This window comes from Marmota marmota, unplaced genomic scaffold (assembly GCF_001458135.2).
Source record: "Marmota marmota marmota unplaced genomic scaffold, marMar, whole genome shotgun sequence".
Classification (NCBI taxonomy): Eukaryota; Metazoa; Chordata; class Mammalia; order Rodentia; family Sciuridae; genus Marmota; species Marmota marmota.
Window position 1 is genome coordinate 9,517,091 of NW_026000076.1, and position 21,578 is coordinate 9,538,668.

The 21,578-nt window shown below is 37.2% G+C and overlaps 1 protein-coding gene across 1 annotated transcript in view; it reads left to right on the plus strand.

Annotated features, from left to right (window-relative positions):
• Positions 1-2,881: 2,881 nt before the first annotated feature.
• LOC107155062 (guanylate-binding protein 6-like) overlaps positions 2,882-21,578 on the plus strand; it is a 31,754-nt gene continuing 13,057 nt past the window's right edge. The window contains 6 exon segments of the mRNA XM_048814510.1: positions 2,882-3,055; positions 13,374-13,569; positions 14,964-15,091; positions 16,864-16,973; positions 17,160-17,356; positions 19,000-19,245. Of these exon segments, the coding sequence (XP_048670467.1) occupies positions 13,380-13,569; positions 14,964-15,091; positions 16,864-16,973; positions 17,160-17,356; positions 19,000-19,245 (871 nt within the window). The 5' untranslated portion in view covers positions 2,882-3,055; positions 13,374-13,379.

A 21,578-nucleotide genomic window follows, 5' to 3' on the forward strand; every position in this document is an offset into this window, starting at 1 on the left:
AGCAGAGTTTTACAAAACCTTTAAAGAGGAACTAATACCAATACTTTTCAAGCTACTTCAGGAAATAGAAAAAGAGGGAGAACTTCCAAATTCATTCTATGAGGCCAACATCACCCTGATCCCGAAACCAGACAAAGACACTTCAAAGAAAGAAAACTACAGACCAATATCTCTAATGAACCTAGATGCAATAATCCTCAATAAAATTCTGGCGAATCGGATACAAAAACATATCAAAAAAATTGTGCACCATGATCAAGTAGGATTCATCCCTGGGATGCAAGGCTGGTTCAATATACGGAAATCAATAAATGTTATTCACCACATCAATAGACTTAAAAATAAGAACCATATGATCATCTCGATAGATGCGGAAAAAGCATTCAACAAAGTACAGCATCCCTTTATGTTCAAAACTCAACATTGTGATCTCTCCTTATTTCCTCTTTCCACTGAGGTCCTAAAACATGCCTCTGCTTTCCCCAGGATTTTAAAGTAATGTTTAGTTGCCTTCCAGTTTCCCCACCCCAAAAGCACTGGCAAGGGCTGGAGTGTTGCTACATTGAAAGAGAGCATGACTGGCATATGTGTGTTCTGTTTCCAGCATCACAAAAGGGAAAATCAAACAAACAACACTCTCTCTCTCTCTCTCTCTCTCTCTCTCTCTCTCTCTCTCTCTCTCCACTGGCAACAGAAAGCCTGTGGATAGCCAGTCACCAAGGACCTGCTTCTGTCAATCAGAAGAATGCCCTGAATACTGCACATCTGGATGCTCTGGTCAAGGGCAAAGAGCACCAAGAGTGCCCTATCACCTCTCTCCAACATACGTGACCATCAGTGGAATAGGAAACCATCAATAAGGAAAGGTGGTATGAAATTGTAGCTATTTCATGATACAATAATGAAGGACTCAGGAGTGAGGTAAATAACAATAAAAGCAAAGTAATTTTTCTCCCCTCAGTTAAGTTAGGGCATAAGTTATCATCTGTTTGGTGTGTGTGTGTGTGTGTGTGTGTGTGTGTGTGTGTGTGTGTGTTTGTGTATGAATACTTACATGTGTGTGTATGTATCTATCTATCTCAAATAGTTTTCCAAGCAAAATGATCTCCCCTGCATTTGAAGATTAATAAATAGTTGTTGAATTTTTGAAGGTACAACAGATCTATTTCAAATACCTTCTCAACAATTTTGTAGGAAGAAAAATGCACACCCAGTCCTCTACATGGTATTTAGCCATTTCTAAAACCCCTTGTGCATGTTCTCAGACCGTATCCACAGCTAAACTTGCTAGTGCCACCTTCTCATGTGTTGGGCTGAGTTTGAACAATCCAGAATAAACCAGTCCTTTGGGAAACTCTCCTGTTGTGGAGTAGAAGTTAGGGTTGGGAAATCATTAAAAATATAAAGAAATGTAGCCGACCTCTGTCCCAGAGAACTGGAAATAATGTAAGGAAACAGGTTAGTTGAGGAGACAGTTGCACGGTCTCCTTCTGGACTCCTCAGTCTCAGATTACATTCTGTCACAGAAGTATACATCCTTCAGAGGGAGGAACTAAGAACATATAACCAAGCTGCCTAATCCCAGTGAGAGCCCTCTGTGAAGCAAAGCCTCACTCAAGGGGGATTTAGGAAGGTTCTAAGGCAGGTTCTCTGCCTCAAAGTGAGATCAAGAGCTGCCTCCTTTCTGGAGAGAGGAAGTGGGCAGCAGCTCTAAACCCTGGAACATGGCACAACTACACAGGCTTGTAGGTCATGGTCATGAAAGTGAACAGGCACCTGCTTGCTTCTCATAAACAACCATGTCCTTTCAAGCTGATTGGTGTCATTGCTTCTATAATATCCTTTGCAAATTCTTCAAGCCTTTCTCATTTTTTACAGAGAGCAATGATTCCTGGGCGAAATCATCTGCTATTAAGGTGATCACTTCGGATCAGGCCAATTCATCTGCTCATTGTCCACCTCATTGCTGTAGTTTGAATTGGTTTTTAATAGCTATAGCACAGCACTTATTCTGTGCAATGGACTGACTGTTTACGTTGCCCCAAATGCACATGTTGAAACCTGATCCCCAGTGTGATGGTACTAGGAAGGGAGGCCATGGGAAGTGTTCAGACCATGAGTGTGGAGCAATCAAGAATGAGATTTAGTGCCCTCCTGAGGGCACTAACTATGTACCCAAGACAACAGAGTTTTTTCCTTCCACCATATGAGGATATAGCTAGGAGCCACCATCTGTGGACCTGAAGGTGGGCCCCACCAGACACTGCATCTGCCAATGAGTTGATCTTGAACTTCCCGGACTCTAGAACTATGAGAAAGAATTACCTATTGCACAAACAAACCCAGACACTCTATGGTATTTTGTTCTAGCCACCAGAAAGGAAGGACTAAGGTCCCTTGAAATAATTTAAAGTATATTTTCACATGGACAAAATAAGGATTTAGGCTTATCTTATTTGCTCACCAGGAAGACAAAAACCAAAAACATCTTTATTTAGTCTCCCACAACTGTACCAAATGAGTCTAGATTCTTTCTATACAGAGGGAATGAATATAATTTATCTTTCCAGAGTATACTTTCCTATGGGATCCGAGACACTCTGTGTGTATAGAAGTTTATTTATGAATATTATTGTTGCAAGCAGTCTCTTCCAATTGGAAGATTCTAGTTGAGAAATTGTGTCAAATCTTCCTCTCAGTGATTGCTTTTATGATTGTTGAGCAAATGCTTCGAATTCAGTACTTTCAGTTTCCTCTTCCTAGATTTTTGCATAGTTTGCTTTATTTAAACATTTCCTCATTGGGCCACTGGAAGAATTGGAATTCAGTACTTTCAGTTTCCTATTCCTAGTTTTTTGCATAGTTTGCTTTATTATTTAAACGTTTCCTCATTGGGTCACTGAAAGAAGTCTATAAAGTCCCAGGAAGTCAGCGCAGTAAGGTTATAAAGCAAAGTGACAGGTGAAACAGAAGGGAAGGAGCTCATCAGCACTCATCACCTCCTGAAAGCAGCCTTCTTCCCAAAGGATCCTTCTCTAAAGGATCCTTGCTCCACGTGAGACTGGGACACAGTTTATGAGGTGAATTCATTCTTTCTGAAATGAGCATCTCCCAAGAGAGGCTGCTCCTGAGCCAGATGTGGGATAGGAGCTCACTTATAATCCTGGGGATATCAGGAGGCAGCTGTCCATTAAGTGCCCACTGCTCTTCCTGTGTTGAATCTGGCTCCAGCAAAAGTGGAGCCCACAGAGGGAACTGGGAAGGTTTTAAGATTGTCATTTCTTTCTTGACACTTAAATTACCTAATAAAATTCAAATGAAATCTTGCTTTGTTGATTATTTTCATAGCTCTAGGTAGATAAAATTTAACAACTTGGAATTTGCCTAAAAAGGCCATTGTCCCAAATTTGGGAACTTTTAAAATCTTGTGCAGACATTTTTTCTGGGCCAGTCACTGACTGGTTCTCATTTTGTGGTGTAATGCCTTATGCTGTATAATTGAATAGACTATCAGCTTGGTGGTAATCTCGGTGGGGAATTGTAAGAGGAAATGGGTTCTGATCAGAGAAAAATTAATGGCTTTTTTGTGGTGGGGCTGGGGGGAAGACTTGGGAAGCTAGACTGAGGCAGAACTGGCACCATATTGATTAAAATGGAACAAGTCAGAAGTAACCAACATTTTCAAGTTAAAGAATGAAAACTTGGGTGCTTATGTTAAATATTTGTTTGTATCTCAAAGAATTTACTCATTTCATTTCGAACTCTTTGAGTAACAGGGATTGTGATGCTGACAAAAAAATCAGTGAGTTAATTCATTAATAATGGAAAAAATTTAATTTCTAATATATTCTAGATGTATTAAAATTTATAAATACATTCTAGATGTATGTAATTTTTAATACATTCTCAGTGGTAAGATGAAGTGACATTTTTTCCAACTAAATCTTTTTGAAAACTCTGATTTCCCCTCTCCTTTTTTGGTACTGGGGATTGACTCTGGGAAGTTTTACCAGTGAGCTACATCCCCAGTCCTTTTTGACTTTTATTTTGAGACAGTGTCTCACTATGCTTAAAGCTCTGACTTATAGAACCGTGGTGTTTCACATAGTCCAAAAATAAACACATACTGAAAATTAATGAATACACCAACATATGAAGAAGGCCCAAATGAAACAGAAACAGTAATGAGTGAATCTGAGTGTGCTACAAATGAATTGAGCACACCGCAGAAAGTGAAAAGTGGAAGAAATTGTCTAAGCAACTTTGGAATATAGTGTTCTGATCATGTGCATAAGTCTAAAGACAAAAAAAGAACTGTCTGCTAAAAATATACTCTAGTTAGTAAATGTATTTTTTTTTTGTAGAGTTCTGAATCATCAACTTTAAAATCACTTTCTGTGTGTGCTAGATTGGAGCAAATAGGTAAATTTATTGTGTATAAAGATAAGCAGCCCTCTCATAGTCAGAAAAATGAGTTAAAAATGAAGAAGGGGGAAGGTTGAATGAATTCAGTTCTCTTTCTCTTGGAGAAGAAATCTAAATAAAAACACATTATCACCACATGAGCTTAAGAACTTAGGCTTCTTTCACCATTCTGAGACAGGAATTTGGGAATAAAGGGTGAGATACCGAGTCTCAAATGAACTACTGAGATGCGAAAAGTGCCCAGGAAAAATCATAACTCCTGAACACATGCCCTTGGCTCATGCCCTTGAGCCATGCCCTTGTACCATGAGGGCAGAGAAAACTGGCACAAATGTATGTAGGTCACTCTGGTTTCAGCTCTAATCCAGTCTCTAGAACTGGGCCTCTAAAAATATTAGCACCCCACACCCACTAAAAATATTAGCACTCCCCTCTGGAGAGAGCCTTCACTCTCCCTTGAATGTGCATTCCTTCCTTTACCCCCAAAGGCCTCTCTCTTGAGATTATCCCCATTCTCCCTTGAATATGGATCTACACTGGCAGGGACTGAAATAAATAGATAAATTTTTTCCCATTTAAAAATGTTTTGAATCCAACAAGATAGTAATTAAAATAATAAATGATAAATTAATAATAGATGTTAAAATATAATAAATACTAGCAAAATAACAATAAAAAAATGTAAAGGCAAAAGAATTAACTAGTCTTATATTTTTCTTCTCTAGAATTAAATCTTTTTAAGCTTGTGAACAAAATATAAAGTAAAATAAGAGCAGGAGTGAGGGGGAAAGAGAGAGAGAGAGAGAGAGAGAGAGAGAGAGAGAGAGAGACTGACTTTGATCCATTTGTTGGGTGCCCATATCTCACTTTATATCACCAATCTTTGTGTCTGAGGAAGTTAAGGCCACTTTATTAGGTCAGCAGTTTCAATTCCTTTCAGGATTTTAAAAATATCTGTTTCTGATACTGTTGTGCATACTTGACAGTTATGACGGAATATTCAGCTTTAAATATTGTATGGTTCTATTTTATAAGATGAGCCCAGGCAGAAATTGGATTTTTCTAGCTGCTCTTGCAACTGAGTTGTCCTGGTGATTATATTTATACATGAGATTTCATCAGAATTACTTTTATGTTACTCTGTAGGTCTTATCTAGAGAACTCTGAGCCATTATTCAAGCAGTATCTCTTTTCTGTTCCTGTTTACTCAGGATACCAGATGTGGTAGAAGTGAATCTTTGATCTTGCAGATGAATGCAGTGCTTTAGTATGTAGGAAACAAGGGGGAGGCAGGAATCTGAATCTCTGAATGACCATGTGAAGCAAAGCTTCCACTCATGTCTAAGGTGGAAGGGTTAAACATATCTTTCAAGTTGTATCAATAGCTCTTTAAGCAATCTGTGTCACCAATGCCATAACCTTATTCTGTTTCTTCCTCCTATCAGAAAGAAGGAACTCCAACACAGCTGAGTACCTAGTAGTCTTGAAAGTCTCTTCATGTGTGTGCAACAAAGCCCAAGACTGGGGTCCCCAATGATTTTTCTACTTCATCCTCAGTAAGCCTGTTCCCCTGGCTGCATCGGACCCAGGCTGTTTCCCAGCCTTTAGCTCCTACCATGGTGTATCTCCTGTTCTAAAATATATTTTCTCCAAAATCGTTTTGCAGAACTCCAATTTTTAGATCCAATAGAAATGTCTCTTCTGTGAAGCCAGCTATAATGCTTACAACTAAAACTATTACTTGGGTAGAGACCACACCTTATTTGAATCAACATTTTAACATCCATTGCTTCTTGCTATATTTTACAATATTTTTTTCCTATCAAGACAGACTGGCTGAAGGAAGAAACTTGTTTTGTTCATCTTTAAGTATTCAATAGCAATAGGCCCCACATTGCTATGTCATCTAAGTATTGAAGAAAAAAATAGCATTGCTCATTTAAAAATAAAAAAAAAGCAAGTAAAGACAATTGATGAAAATTGACCAATTAATTTCACAAACAATAGTAAATTTTAACTGGGAAGTTAGGAAGTGCTAGAAATGAGCCATAAAACCACAAGTATTCCAATAAAAACACTATCTGTAGTGTTGCATAACATAGTGAAGAAAATGAGGGGTTTTGAAAAATTCACTTTGAAATTTATTCTTGTACTGTATTCAAGCAATAGTTGTGAATAACTGTTATTTTAGCAATTTATTTTGATGATGCTATACAAATGGACATCTAGCTGTTGGTACTTAGTTTCTGTCATGTTATTGTCAAAGATTCCATTCTATTCAAATATGAAAATGGGGTGGATACTCTTGATGACTTTTCTAGCAACATAAAACTTTCTAGGCAAAGAAAAATACCCAATGAAACTAAGTTGACAGCAATTCTAATAACCCAGTGCCTAGTTATATGCATTCAGAAGGCAGCATGTATAGCAAAAGATGTAATGTAATGTAATATATAATCTTACATAATTTGATTACATATGATTTTTTTCCTATAGTTTAACATAGTGAAATGATTTAAATTACTACATTGTTTTCTGAATGATTGCTCATACTGAAACTTAAATACGAGAGGAAGTGCCTTAATTAAAGATCAAAAACAATAAGTAGAGATGATATTTGTAGCATTTGTCAGCATTTTTTTTTTTTCTGTACTGGAGATTAAGCTCAGGAGCACTTAATCACTGAGCCACATTCCCAACCCTTTTTATTTTTTGAGATAGGGTCTCAATAAGTTGCTTAGGGACTTGCTTAATTGCTGAGGCTGACTTCAAACTTGTGATCTTTCTGTGTCAGTCTCCCAAGCCACTGGGATTACAGATGTGTACCACCACATCTGGTGCATTTGTTAGCTTTTAATTGTTCATGGTTCTGACTCTGTTAATTTTCAATAGATAATCACTTTGTGTGTGTGTGTGTGCTAAGAATTGAACCCAGAGCCTAACACTCTAGCCCTCTAACAATGAACCAACACCCACAGCCCCAGTAATCACTTTTGAATTAATATTTTGTCATGTTTACTTAAATAAAACATCCCAAATATATAAATTCCAGGTTCCCGTTGTCTAGATTTACTCTAGTGAAAAAATTGGTAGAATAAGCTTGGAAATAACAGGAGTGAATTTGGAATGTAAAGTTGGAGACAACATACACATGTATGATTTTAGTCTTAATGAAAAGTGCTGATAACACTAGATAATAATAACAAGAAGAGAGGGAGAGCGAGTGAGCAAGAGATGAGCAAGTAAAAATTTAAAACATCAATCTTTACCCTACTAAAAAAGTACCACTGAGGTAGGATGTTGAAATGCTCTAGTCTTTGGTCACTGTGGTGACATTCCTGCCTGCTGTTCTATATCTATTGTGGAGGTGAAGGACCCCTAGGGGAGGAGGGACACACCCAGGGTGTTGAAATCAAAGTCCAGGTGTGCAGCAACAGAGGATGTTTCACTTGGCTTCAGCCATTCACTCCAATTTCCATTTTGGTTAAAATGCAATGAAAAGCCCCCCAAACAGTTGAATCCTTGAAAAAAATCACATACTTTTGATTTTGATCCTCTTCACCCTGACCTTAACTAGAGACCAAAATTCAGCACTCTGGTAGACAGGTGGCTGTGGAGTAGCTTCCTCCTGTCTACTCCCATTCTCTAATGTTTCCTGACTGTATTCTGTTGACCACTGGGAAAACAGTGAGAAAGATGATCTTTAAGAGAAAATACTGATCTTAAGAGATTGTAATTATCTGTCAGTCTTTTAATCAACAGTTAAACTAATTATTATTAAGGTTTGGATTATATGGTGTCCCCTAAAATCTCATGTGTGAGATAAAACAAGAAAGGTTAGAGGTAAATGATTGGGTTATGAGAGCTCTAAACTAATTAGTGCATTAATACAATTGAATGGATTAACTGAGTGGTATCTGCATGCAGGTAGGGTGTGGCTGGAGAAGGCAGGTCACTTGGGACGTGCCTGTGGGTTTGTTGGTGGTGAGCAGAGGTTGCTCTTTGCTACCTGGTATCCTGACCTGAGCTGCTTTCCTCCTCACACCTTTCTGCTATGATGTTCTTTCTGTTCCAGATGTCTATGGACTGAGACCTTTTGAAATTGTGAATGTCAAACAAACTTTTCCTCCTCTAAAGTTGTTTTTGTCAGGTCTTTTGGTCACAGTGGTGAAAAAGCTGATGAAAACAATTACTAAATGGTTTAAACCTGTGGTTTCTCTCAATGTGTCATCCAAGCAACCAAACAGACACAAAAATTACTTTCACTTTCAAGTTCAGTTTTTCACTCTGTTTTCCTTTGTGAGAATGAAAAAAAAAAATCCTCAGTATGTTTTCATCTTCTATAAAATAACATCAGAAAATTGGGTGGAGGAAAGAGAACAAGATAAGTGGACAACAATTGGCAGCTTTTTTGGATCACACTGCCCTGCACAGAGATAGAGCAGAAATGCTTATTCAAGGACTTTCTTTTAGTCTTTAGCTTAAGTTCCTTAATTTCTGACTTAAAGTGGCATATGAGAAGGGAGGTGAGGGAGAAAATAGTCTGATGGCCTGGATTGCAGGGTGCAGTTGCTAGCTTTAGTTGTTATTAGTCTAAAAGCTAGTCTCACTGCTAGTTTGGAAGTAACAGTGAGATGGGAGGCTCCTCCCCTAAGATCAGGAACAAAACAAGGATGCTCTCTTTTTTCACTTCTTTCCAACATAGTACTGGGAAGAACTAGCTAGAGAAAATAAGCAAGAAAAAGAAAGAAAAGACATCCAAATTGGAAAGGAAAAATTAAACTTTTCTGTTCCTAAGTAATGAGATGTAGAAAACTCTGGTAATTTCATAAAAATTTCTGCAAAGTGGCAGGCTATAAAATCAACACTCAAATATTAGATGCACTCCTATATATTAACAATGAATATTCTGCACAAGGAAATTTTAGAAATACAATTTCATTTACAATGGCTTAAAAAATTGAAATAAAAAACACAACAAAATATTACTGAAAGAAATAAAAGAAGACATAAGATAAATAGGCAACCTAGAGAATGGGAAACAATATTTGTAAATCGTATATCTAATTAAGGATTAATATTCAAACTATATAGTGAACTTCTAAATCCAGCAGTGCAAAACTAACCTGAAGCAAGAATGGCAGTGTATTTGAATTAACATTTCTCCAAAGACAATATACAAATATACAATGAGAACATGAAAAGATACCCAGCATTACAAATTATTATGAAAACATAAATCAATACTACCATGAGAAACCACTTTATACTCAGTAGGAAGGTTATTGACATTGAATATAAGGATTAGGGATGTAGCTCAATGATAGAGCACTTGCCTATCATGAATGAGGTCCTGGGTACAATCCCCACCCCCCACCCCTCACCCCGCAAATGAAATAAGTAAATTAATAATAAAAGTTAATAAAGGGAGACAAACACACATATACACAATAACCAGTGTTGAGAGGAATATGGAGAAACTGAAATGCTTCTGAGCTCTTGGTGGGAATGTGAAAGGGTATAACTGCTGTGAATAATGATAATGATGGTTCCTTAGAAAATTAAAAAATGTAATTATCATATAATTCATCAATTCCACTTGTGACTATATTCCCACAAGTATTGAAAGCAGGGTCTCAAGGAGACATTTGTTCACCAATGTTCAGAGCAGAATTATTTGTAATGTGTAAAACACAGAAGCCACTAGTTATTCATAATTATGCATGAATTAATAAGCAAATCGTGGTATATGTATTTGATAGAATATTATTTAGTCTTTTAAATGAAGAATATTCTGACATATATTACAAATATGAATAAAGCCTGAGGTCATTGTGCCAAGTGGCTTATTTGCCAGTCACAAAAAGATAGTTGGTGATTCCTTATTTGAACTATTTTGAAACTTCAAGTATTATAAAATCATAGAGACAGAAAATAGAATGTAGTAGCCTAGGGATGGGTAATAGAGATGTGGGATTATATTGTTTAATGGATACAGAGTATTAGTTGTGCAAAATGAAAACCATCTTGTAGATGCATAGTGGTTTTGGTGCAAAAAACGGCATAAAGATATTTGAAACCACTGAGCTGTACATTTAACAAGGTTTTATGTTGTTAATTGAGAAAATGGAAAAAAGGAAAATTTTAGTTTTCCTCAAGGACCTTCCTGATCAAATAGCATCCCTCACAAAGATGGTGGTTTGCAAATACAGAGAAAAAAGAGTTTGTCCCTAGTATTTTATCACAATTATCATTGGAAAAGATTGTTTCTTATTTATACTGGTGGAAAAATTAAGTACCTACATCTATTCCCTTTAGGTCAAATAATAGCTCTGTAGTCAAAACTGAGGTTTTTCTTTTTCTTTTCCATAGATTTATTTTCTTTAGGGATATCAGGATTAATCTAAGGTAATCCAATGTGTATCAATGTGTATGTACCCCATGTGTGGTGACTTTTTTACACACATTGATTCTTTTTGGGGGGTGGGAACGGATAATCAAATTCAGGGGCACTCACTCAACCACTGAACCACATCCCCTCCCTTTCTTATATTTTATTTAGAGACAGGGTCTCACGGAATTGCTTAGTACCTTGGTGTTGCTGAAGTTGGCTTTGAACTCATGATCCTCCTGCCTCAGCCTACCAAGCTACTGGGATTACAGGTGTGTGCCACCATGCCTGGCCACACATTGATTCTTAAGTTTGGGAATCTGGGTTTTACAACCACTCTGAGTGATACTCTTCTGTCTTACATTTTGAAAAGGACTTTCTGAGCACGAGTGAAAAACATTATTCTGATAATGTGAAGCTACAATTTGTGATTCTTTAATAATAATAGAGGCATGACAGGTCTGGTTTTTATAAATAAATTCTGCTATCAAATTCATATCATTTTGTAGTCCCCTTAATCTGCTCCTTGAAAAAAGGAAAGCAAATCCAGAATTCTAATGTGGCCAAAAGGAGTTCTTATTTTCCATATTCATAGAGCCTAAAGGTTCTAACAAAATAAACATAAACAAAAATAATGTTTTCAGCCTACTAATGTCTCATTCCAATGAAAAATTTATTTTACACTGTATGACTCTTTAACTTGCATTTACAGAATATTTTGAAATACATTATCTGGTAGACCAATCTTCATGGTAGTTTTTGCAGATTCATCTTTTTAAAAATTAATTAATTAATTAAATTTACAATAGAATGCATTTTGACATATTGTGCACAAATGAAGATTAATTTTATCAAAACCAACAATCTGTTGATTAAATAATGTTACAATAAAGGTTACATCATTCCATTTAAATGTCAAAACAAACTTGAGGTAGGAAGAATTTTTTTTTTTAACCTGTAACCCTCATAAAATGACGAATGTGTTTTGTTTTCATTCCTTGACACCCAGCTAGCTTAAGCTCTTTGCTCAAGTTACATGGGTAGATGTGTTAGTCAGCTTTCCAGTACTATAACACAGATCTGAGATGATCAGCACACAAGAGAAAAGGTTTCTTTTGGCTCACAGTTTTGGAGCTTCCAGTCAATGTCAATTGGTTTCATTTATTTGGGTCTATGATGACACTAGCATAACACATCATAGCAAGAGTGTGTGGCAGAGCAATACTATCCTCCTTGTGGCCAAGAAGCAGTAGAGAAAAAAGAGGAAGTGGCTGAAATCTGCAGTTATTTTCAAAAGCACACCCCCAGTGACTTGAAGACCTACCATGAGGCATCACATGTTCAAGGTTCTACCGTCTCCCCACAGTGCTACCTTGGGGACTAAGCTTTAACACATTGGCCTTTGAGGCACATTCAACATACAAACTGTAGCAGTAGTAAACTGTAGAGCTGAAAAATTTTGAAAGTCATAGATACATGCTAAATATTTAGCATTTAAAATATAAATATATTTGAGTGACTTCAACAGAATGTTCTTACATATTATTACAATAAAAAATTGGATATATCATAGAAAGCCACTGATATACAAAGCTAAATAAATGCTTGCCAAAAGATTCATACAATAATAGTACTTTTTATGCTTAATAAGCTCTAATTAAATCTTTGTTTCAAAAAAATAATTCTGAATTATAGAGAAAGTTTAAGACTACATGAAAGTTCAGATATTTCTTCTCTTAGATTCATTCCTGGTGATATTTTGGACATCATTTATGTACTTTTGTTTTACAAATGGAAGCACAGTTTTTCTATTTTCATTCCTATTCCAATTTTTAGTTGACAAAATAGCAGAGAACAAGACCTCTCATGTGTGCAGGCCTGACTCTTTGTGGTATGCAGGCCTGACTCTACAGGAATAAGTGGAGTCCATTCCATCACCCTAATGTATCAGAGCATCATGCTGTTGGTAAAGGAGTGTCAATGGAAAGCCCCTGTATGTTACTGATTAAGGAGCACAGGAAGCAATGTTGTTGAGAAAGATCATTCTGCCAGACGAGTGGTCACAAAGCACGGTGTAGGGAAGTGACATTCCTGGCTTCAAACGTTGGGACTCCCACTATTCACTAGATATGATGAAGCAAACTCCTCAGTCTTTCTGAACTTCATCTTGTACATATGCAAAGTGAGTATAAATAGCGTTAACTTTCAAAATTCCTGTAAACATCAATGAACTCAGGCATGTAACACATACGTGACAGCTTTGTATAGACTGTCAATGCATGATAAACATTGCTTGAATTTTATTTTTATTATGGAAGTAAAACCTTGGACTGGTATCTAACTACTTCATTACTTCAGATTTTTTCATTCATTACTTTTAACTTCAGATTTCTAGTAGAGGAAGCCCTATGCAAATGATATCCTACATTTTGTGCCATAGAAAAATATGGAAATCCTCTGAGCTCCCTCCTGTCATAACATGTTTGATTAAACTTCAGGGGTTGGGGGAACTAATTTGTGATCTTATTTCTACAGTGAGGCCCTTTTATTTTTGTAGATCACCATGACGTCTGGACCAATTATGTTGGTCCCAGTGTGTCTGGTAGAAAAAAACAATGAGCAGCTAAGGGTGAACCAGAAAGCCTTGAAGATTCTTCGCAAGATTTCTCAGCCTGTGGTGGTTGTGGCTATTGTAGGGCCTTATCGCACAGGAAAGTCTTACTTGATGAATCATCTTGCTGGAGAAAACCTTGGTGAGTGAGGTCCCTCGGCAGGGCTGTTTATTTCAATCTAGCTCTATCTCAGTTTGTCACTGCATCTTCAGGGTAATAAGGAGGGAGATTCTGAATCTCCTCTCCAACAAATCTAATGCTTTCCAGCAAAAGTGCAGCCTTGTCAATGTGTCCAATGCTGTGATTTACATCTGTCATTTCAGCTTCCTGTAAAAGGGATATCCTTCATTTCTAGCAGCTTAGGACCTGAGCTCTTACAATGACCTTCACCCACCCATGGTTTTCCTTTTTCCACTGTCTTATTCTTATTAACTTGATGCTCTCTCTGAATTCTGTATCTCATTATGGCTGCCATATCACTGTTTTTTTTTAAACTCTATCTCAAGCAAAATTATATTGTCTCAATTTCCTTTTTATACTTTCTTCCCACTTTTCAATCAACTCCTCTCTTTTCTTAAAACCCAACATTCCACTGAATTGCTCTTTCTCTTTCAATATATACCAATGACCCTGTCTTTTCTGATACAAATTATGTTTCTTTTTATCCATCCCAGACCCTTGCTTAGCATCACTTCTCCTGTTTCACCAGCTTGCTCCTAAAAACACTTTCCTTTCTTATTATCTCTATACAACACACTCTTGGTTTCTTTCTATCTCTGAGTCTCCATCTCCATCTTTTCAAGGTACTCACAGGCTTTAGCCTCAGAAGGGCAGGTATTTCAGCCTCATTCAGTCCTATTGTATCTCCTGGAGCTTTAACTTATCTATAGTACCTGGAAAATAATAGTTACTTAATAAGTAATTGTTGACTAAATTTCTTTGTTTATTCCTCAGATGATTAAAAGGACTTGATCTAATTACAATACCATCACTAGCTTAACTTCCTTTTGAAGTCAGGGTGGTTGAACAGCTAAGAATCAAAGCATCTTTGTGTGTAGTGTAACTTCTTTCATCCAGTGCACTGGTGGGCCACACCAACAGGAAGGCACATTTTCTTACAATGGGAAGAGGAATTAGAAATTATGAATAAACCAAACTTTAAAATGTGGGAGAAGCTGACCGAGAAAAATATGAGGTGTTTATGTGACACTAAGTTGGATTTCCTCAAAGAACAGAGAAGCATCATCTTTTTTTTTTTCATTGCAATAAGTATTATCATTGTAAAATAAAATATAAATATACTATATGCAACAACATATCAACACCCACTAAAAACAAATATTCACACACATATACTTATAGATATACATGCTTATACTTTATAAATATATGAAATGTACACGTAAATATATAAAATCAGAGAAGTAGTATCTCGTATCACCGGCTCTTACGATCCTACAAGTGCAATTCTGTAGTTCAGGAGGTTCCTGAATATCTGCTGGGAGTGTAAGTAGCTCTCTGCTCTTCACTTGCAGGCTTTCCTCTGGGATCCACAGTGCAATCTGAAACCAAGGGCATCTGGATGTGGTGTATGCCCCACCCCAACAAGCCAAACCACAGTCTGGTTCTTTTGGACACTGAGGGCCTGGGAGATGTGCAAAAGGTGAGGAAGAAGCTCAGACAGATCTTTTTTATTCTGGTATTTTTTCTTAGCTTTCCATGATACTTTTTATTTCAACTTCTGTATTTCATTCCTGAAATCCCCAAATGCTACTCTATGGAATGAGACTTTCTTCGATCTCTTTGAATTTATACCATATAATGTGATATGTTAGGTAAAATTGTATTCCTGAGAAGTCAATTGAACAGTTTCATCCATTTTAGTAAGCCTTTATGGAGAAGCAGAGATATAGGGTCTTGGGCAAGTACTGTTGATGAGGTAAAGATCCTGCTCTCTCAGAGCCTTCAACTCTGTTGAGGAGATGGTGTGTATAAGTCAGCTAGAATACCATGTGATCATTACTTGGGTGTGAGTGAACCAGGTGAATTTCCTAGAAAGCAGACTAAGAGACAGACACCAACAGGCAGGAGGTCTTTTAATTCAGGTTTGTTTGCCTATTCTTACGTTAGAGTGAAATTAAGACACCATGTCTATTTCTGTATCTGTCTCTCCCTCTTTTCCTCCTTCTCTATTTAGAGATTAAATTGGAAACAAGATCTATATTTCTGTAGGATTCATTTCTTCCCAAGATTAAGCAGATATTCTGTCCTTACTTATAAAACAACATACCAAAGATACGGTCTTGGTGCCAAAACCTATTGTTGTTTCTCCAAGTCCAACTTGTTCTGATCTCAGTCAATTTACTGAGAATTTGGGAAATGCAGTATATTCATAATATTTTTTTCTTTTTCCAAATTCCCATATTCTGGATTTGAGTTTCAGGATTTTCATTTCCTCAAGCAGGTAATAAAACATATCAGAGTTTTACTACAACTGACTGCTGGCTTCTTCAGTGATTCAGTCAACACAAAAGCAGCTTTGCCTCTTCAAGGCTCTCACCATCTCTCCACAGAGCTAGCTTTGAAGCCACATCTTCTGTATCTACCCTTAGCTCTGAGCCAGTCAGACCTAAGAACTCTATGCTTATTTAATTCTAATGTTGATTTGACTTCTGCAAGTATTTCTATTTGCATACCCTTTTGTTAAGTCCACATTTTACAAAAACTTCAGCACTCAGATGTAATTTCCAGTTATATTCTGTGTCACATACAGTCATTTCCTACTTTCAGTAGCTTTTGTTCTCATTGACACATTCATTAGTTTTATTCAATATAATAGCCGTCCCTTTTACTTTAGATCCATTACTAATATGTAAACCCTTTAAATATGTTATTATCCTTGTTGCCTCTGTTTTCAAATTAATGTGTTATTAGATAATCACATAGACTGTAAAAATTGCTGTGCTTAACTATGTTTTTCACCAAATAAACAAGGTGAGCAACATTTTTTAGTAGCCCACACATATGTATGCTCTGTGGATTTGACTTAAATGCTCAGTGGTGATTAGCACAGCATGGACTATGTGGCCCTCTTATTGTTAAGTGAGACATGGTCTCTTACTACTAAGCAACTAGTTGCATATTGGACCCTGTTTTTTCAACCTGTATTTTCTTATTTCATCTCATTCAGAAAAAGAAGGATCATTTGAAGAAAGCATTGTTAGAATCCTTCCATAGATGAGGAAACAGGGGTCACAAGAAATTTCATTGCTAAAGTTGAGATTTAATTTTGTTTTCATGTTTTTTTTCTTTGTGTCAACACTGTGCTGTCTGTAATAACAAATGAAAAGTAACTGAACAACAACAACAACAACAAAACCTGAATGAACATTGAAGGAAAAGATCATTCAGTGCTTGTTTTAACATGTTTTCCAGGGTGACCCTAAGAATGACACGTGGATCTTTGCCCTGGCTGTGCTTCTGAGCAGCATGTTGGTGTACAACAGCATGGGCACCATCAACAATGATGCCTTGGAGAAGATGCAGTATCCTTTCTAGTTTATTGAGAAATTGTGGAGGGAATGGAGACCAAGCTGAATCCTTCCCCCAGTGGCTGAGTTGCCTTTGGTAGGGCAGAGAGGACCCAGGGGAAGGGAGAGCATTCGTAATAATTTTTTAAGGGGAACAAGGAAATTGTGCCTGGCCGCTCCTTTTCCTTAGCCAAGTCTTAGTTATGTGACAGAACTCACAGAACTAATCAGGGTGAAGTTTTCCCAGAGACTTGATGGACTAGAAGATTCCACAGAATTTGTGAGTTTCTTTCCAGACTTTGTTTGGACTGTACGGGATTTCACTCTGGAGCTGAACCTACATGGTCACCCCATCACGGAAGACGAGTACCTGGAGAATGCCTTGAGGATGATTCCAGGTATATGAGCATGATCTGGGTGGGGAGCTGACTAGTAAGGGTTGATATTTGATGAACATTGTCCATCATCTCTGGGGTTGCATTGTACTTCAGACTAGCTCAGGTCTACAGAAATGACTGGGTTCTGGGTTATTACTCTTTGATAAGTTTTAATGACTAGAGTTAACTCACCCAGTGACAGTAGGGCATGAATGTGTACAAAGTTATTCCAAACCAATTTTCACTTAAAATAATTTGTACTTTAGCATTTAGCTTATGTCAGGCACTAAACCTTTCCAGATACCTGACATTGCTCTTTCTTATGCTTCTCCTTTTTTTGTGGAAAAACAATGAGAAAAACAATGTACTAGTTAATTGTTAGTCATAGAATTACAAGGCAGAACCTACTTTGTTCAGTTTTATTTATTCTACTTTCAGACATTATTTTAGTCAGCTTTTTCACTGCAGTGACTAAAGGTCCTGACCAGAACAACTCTAAATGAGGAAAAGTTTATTTGAGGACTCACGGTTTCAGAGGTCTAAGTCTATAGAAGGTCAGCTTCATTCCTCGGGGCTTGAGGTGAAGCAGAACATCATGGCAGAAGAGTGTGGAAGAGGGAAACAGCTTACATGATGATCAGGAAGCTGAGAGAGAGACTCCACTTGCCAGATACAAATATGTACCCCAAAGCCACGCCCCCAATGCCTACTTCCTCCAGCTGTGCACCACCTGCCTTCAGCCACATAACGCCTGCCTCAACTCCATTAGGTGATTAAATCAGTGATAGATTAAGGCTCTTGTAAACCAGTCATTTCTCCTCTGAACCTTATTGCATTGTCTCACTCATGAATTTTTTGGGGGACACCTCACATCCAAACCATAGCAGACATGTATTAACTTTTCAGAGAATGGCTAGTTATGTCTTCCATAAAAGCAACTTTACACTCCAAATAGGCCTCAACAGTCCCTTCCAAACTTTTTCAATACTTCTACTGTCTGCCAGAGCCTTCATTTGTGTTTCCCTACCATATCATTCTCTTCATATTAGCACCTATGATGATACTGTTCTCAGTTAATAAATTATTCCAAAGTATTGCATTTAGGTGGGTGAGTGTCTGATAAAACCCATGAGTTTATTAAGAAGAGACAAATTATATAGCTTCCATTTTGAGAGTTTATATTCTTTAGAGTTTATACCCAAACTACATAATCCTATTTGTTGTGTGAATAACAGTGATTACAGTTTTCCTTAACAATGTATCATCTGTCTTATTTTAGTTATTGCTCTACTATCTTTATTTGTGGCTCCTCTTCATTCAGTCTTACAGTTGGACTTCCACTATCAGTGCTATCAGACCAGAAATTGATATGTAACCATCTACCAATCAAATCACTCCTGAAAATCTTATAAGCCAGGTGCTGATCTTGGTTCAGTGGATACCAACCCAAGTTTTTTTTTTTCCCCCTGGGCACATGCCTCCCACAATTCACTTACAGAGATACATCACTGATATGAGTTTGATTTGCACTAAGCCATTGAATGAATATATAAAGTTGGATCTTTAAGAAGATTCCAATGAACAATAATTCCAAGTCATGATATGCTTGAGATGCCTTGTCCCTAGTTTGTGCTCAGGGTGACTCTGTTTTTCCTCTTCCTCAGGTGATAATGATAAAGCGAAAAATACTAACACATCAAGGGATTGTATTAGGTGTTTCTTTCCCAACCGGAAGTGTTTTGTCTTTGACCGGCCAAAATATGAAAAGGAGCTCCTAGCTCATATTGAAGACGTGTTGGAAAATCAACTAAATCCTGAATTCCAGGAACAATCAAAAAATTTCCATTCTCACATCTTAACCCACGCAAAGATCAAGACCCTCAGGGAAGGAGTCAAAGTCACTGGGAATCGTGAGTTTACTTTTCTTAAATGATACTTCTGTGTGGTCTAATATTTGTTGAATCATAGTACATGCTATTCAGTTTTTTATTTCTTTTTATACAGAAGCGTATAGACTATTTATCAATATTCATATACCACATGAAAATGTGTAAGTGTTCATGTCATAGGATTTACAAAATCCTATTATTATTTTATTTTCCAAAACTTCAAACATCGCTGGTATGGACAGTTCCTACATATATGAAGGGACCCATCTTGAATGAAATAGAAGTGATAGGGTCAAAAACAGACTGCATTGTCTTTTCACGGGAGGTCCTGTGAAAAGGGAGACTATCTGGCAGTTTAAACCAGTCCAAAATAAATGTTAGCTTATGAGGCCCTGAAAATCCTTTGAATGCTTAATAATTAGAAATACATGATTTTTGGATTCCCCTACCTCCTTAGTCTATCTGTTTATCCTACTTTTCTCTTCAGGTATGTTAACAAAAAATAGTTTGTTTTTTTCCTGAACAACCATGATTATTTTATTTTATTTTTCAAAAGAGAAAGAAGAATCACAATATTATGGTATTTGTAAGTAATCACAATTCCTTACTAATGGGATATGGGCTTGAGAAACCTGCCTAGATCCTACCTCCTTTAGTCCCTTGTCCACATTGATTTTCATGGTTCAGTTGCTTTCATCACTGTAACCATTTAAAACTCAGCTTTGTAAAGATCTCAGACCATATCTTTAAAACTTTTTAGAACATTATAGTTAGTATAGTAGTTGGGTTCCTCCCAACAAAATCACACATGCATGGAGTTCAATTTCAGTTCATGTCTGCCCTTCTTCTCTTCCCTCCTCTTTTCCCCCATTCTCCTTCCTCTTCTCCACAGATCTTCCTATCACTCACCTATTTATTTATATTTGATTAATTCTTTCTATTCATATATAAAAGTGAGATTCCCTGTGGTATATTTATGAATGTACTTAGCATGATTCTAAAAAATTCATTCCACATTTCTCTATTTCCCATCTCTTTTCTCTCCCTCTCAATTTCCTTTTTCTATTCCATGATCTTCTCTATATTTTTATATATTTAATCCTCCCTCTTTCATTTCTTTATTTTGCCCTAGCTTCCCCATATAAAAGAAAACATTTGACTCTTGATTTTATGAGACTGACTTATTTCAGTTAGCATGATGTTCTCCATTTCCATGAATTTACCAACAAATGATATAATTTTATTTATTTTTTTGTGGCTAAATACAACTCCATTGTATATATGGAGTTGTATTTAGCCACAATAGGTATATATACACCATAATTTCTTAACCCATTTATTAATTGAAGGATACCTGGTTTGATTCCATAATTTGGGTGTTGTGAATTTTGCTACTATAAATATTGAGGTGGCTGTATTGCTATAGTATGCTGATTTTAGTACTCTTGGATTAACACCAAGAAGTGGGATAACTGGATCATAATCATCTAAATCAGATTTTAGATGAAGGTTGGTATTCAATATTTTAAACTGTTAAGTCCCAGTGAGTAATAGAATGAAGAAAAGGTGTGAAATTGTATGTGCTGATAGAAAAAGTATGCAAGGCATGTGTTTGTTTATCTTTGTCCTTTGGACTGTTACTTAAAAATACCTTAAACTGGGAGTATGAAACAACATACATTTTGTGGTGAGCCGCTTCTGCCGTTTCTGCAGACCATTACAAGATGGCGCTGGCTCCGCTGTGGTCTGTGACAAACAACTCCTTATTTGGGAGAGTTGGCACATGATTTTTCACCACCCTATGAGAAAGCTCCACGTGGCAGCTTTGCATTGGGGCTTGAGATGCTTTATTAAGGCTGGGAGGGGCATCCGAGAGGTAGAAGAAGAAATATCAAGGGCCTGAATAAACTGCTGAAAGAAGATTCCTGAGTTGCGTCTTCCTTGCGGGCAAGGGGTCGTGACAAGTGGTGCCGAAACCCGGGAACCAGAACTTTCAGCAGTCAGGGGTGGTGCACCGGTTAGTCCCAGGATCGCACGGAGCCGTTGTGGGTCCCTGAACGCCTGACAAGAAGAGTCTTGACATCAACCGACCAGCAACAAGAGATACCACAGCAATCCCGTGATGAGGATCTTCACTCTGCTACGTGCTCTGGTTCTGGTGCTGGTGCCGATGGCACAGACGACACCAATGCAGTGGTGGGCAGTGGCACGGGCTTGGCCAATGCCGATGCCGGTTCATAGTAATTCTAGTGTCCTCCCCACTCTTTTCTCTACCTCATGTGAGATGTCTGCTCCCTGTGCCTCTCCTAGAGGGGACATGGAGAGCATTTTTAATCAATCTCAAGTTAATCTCA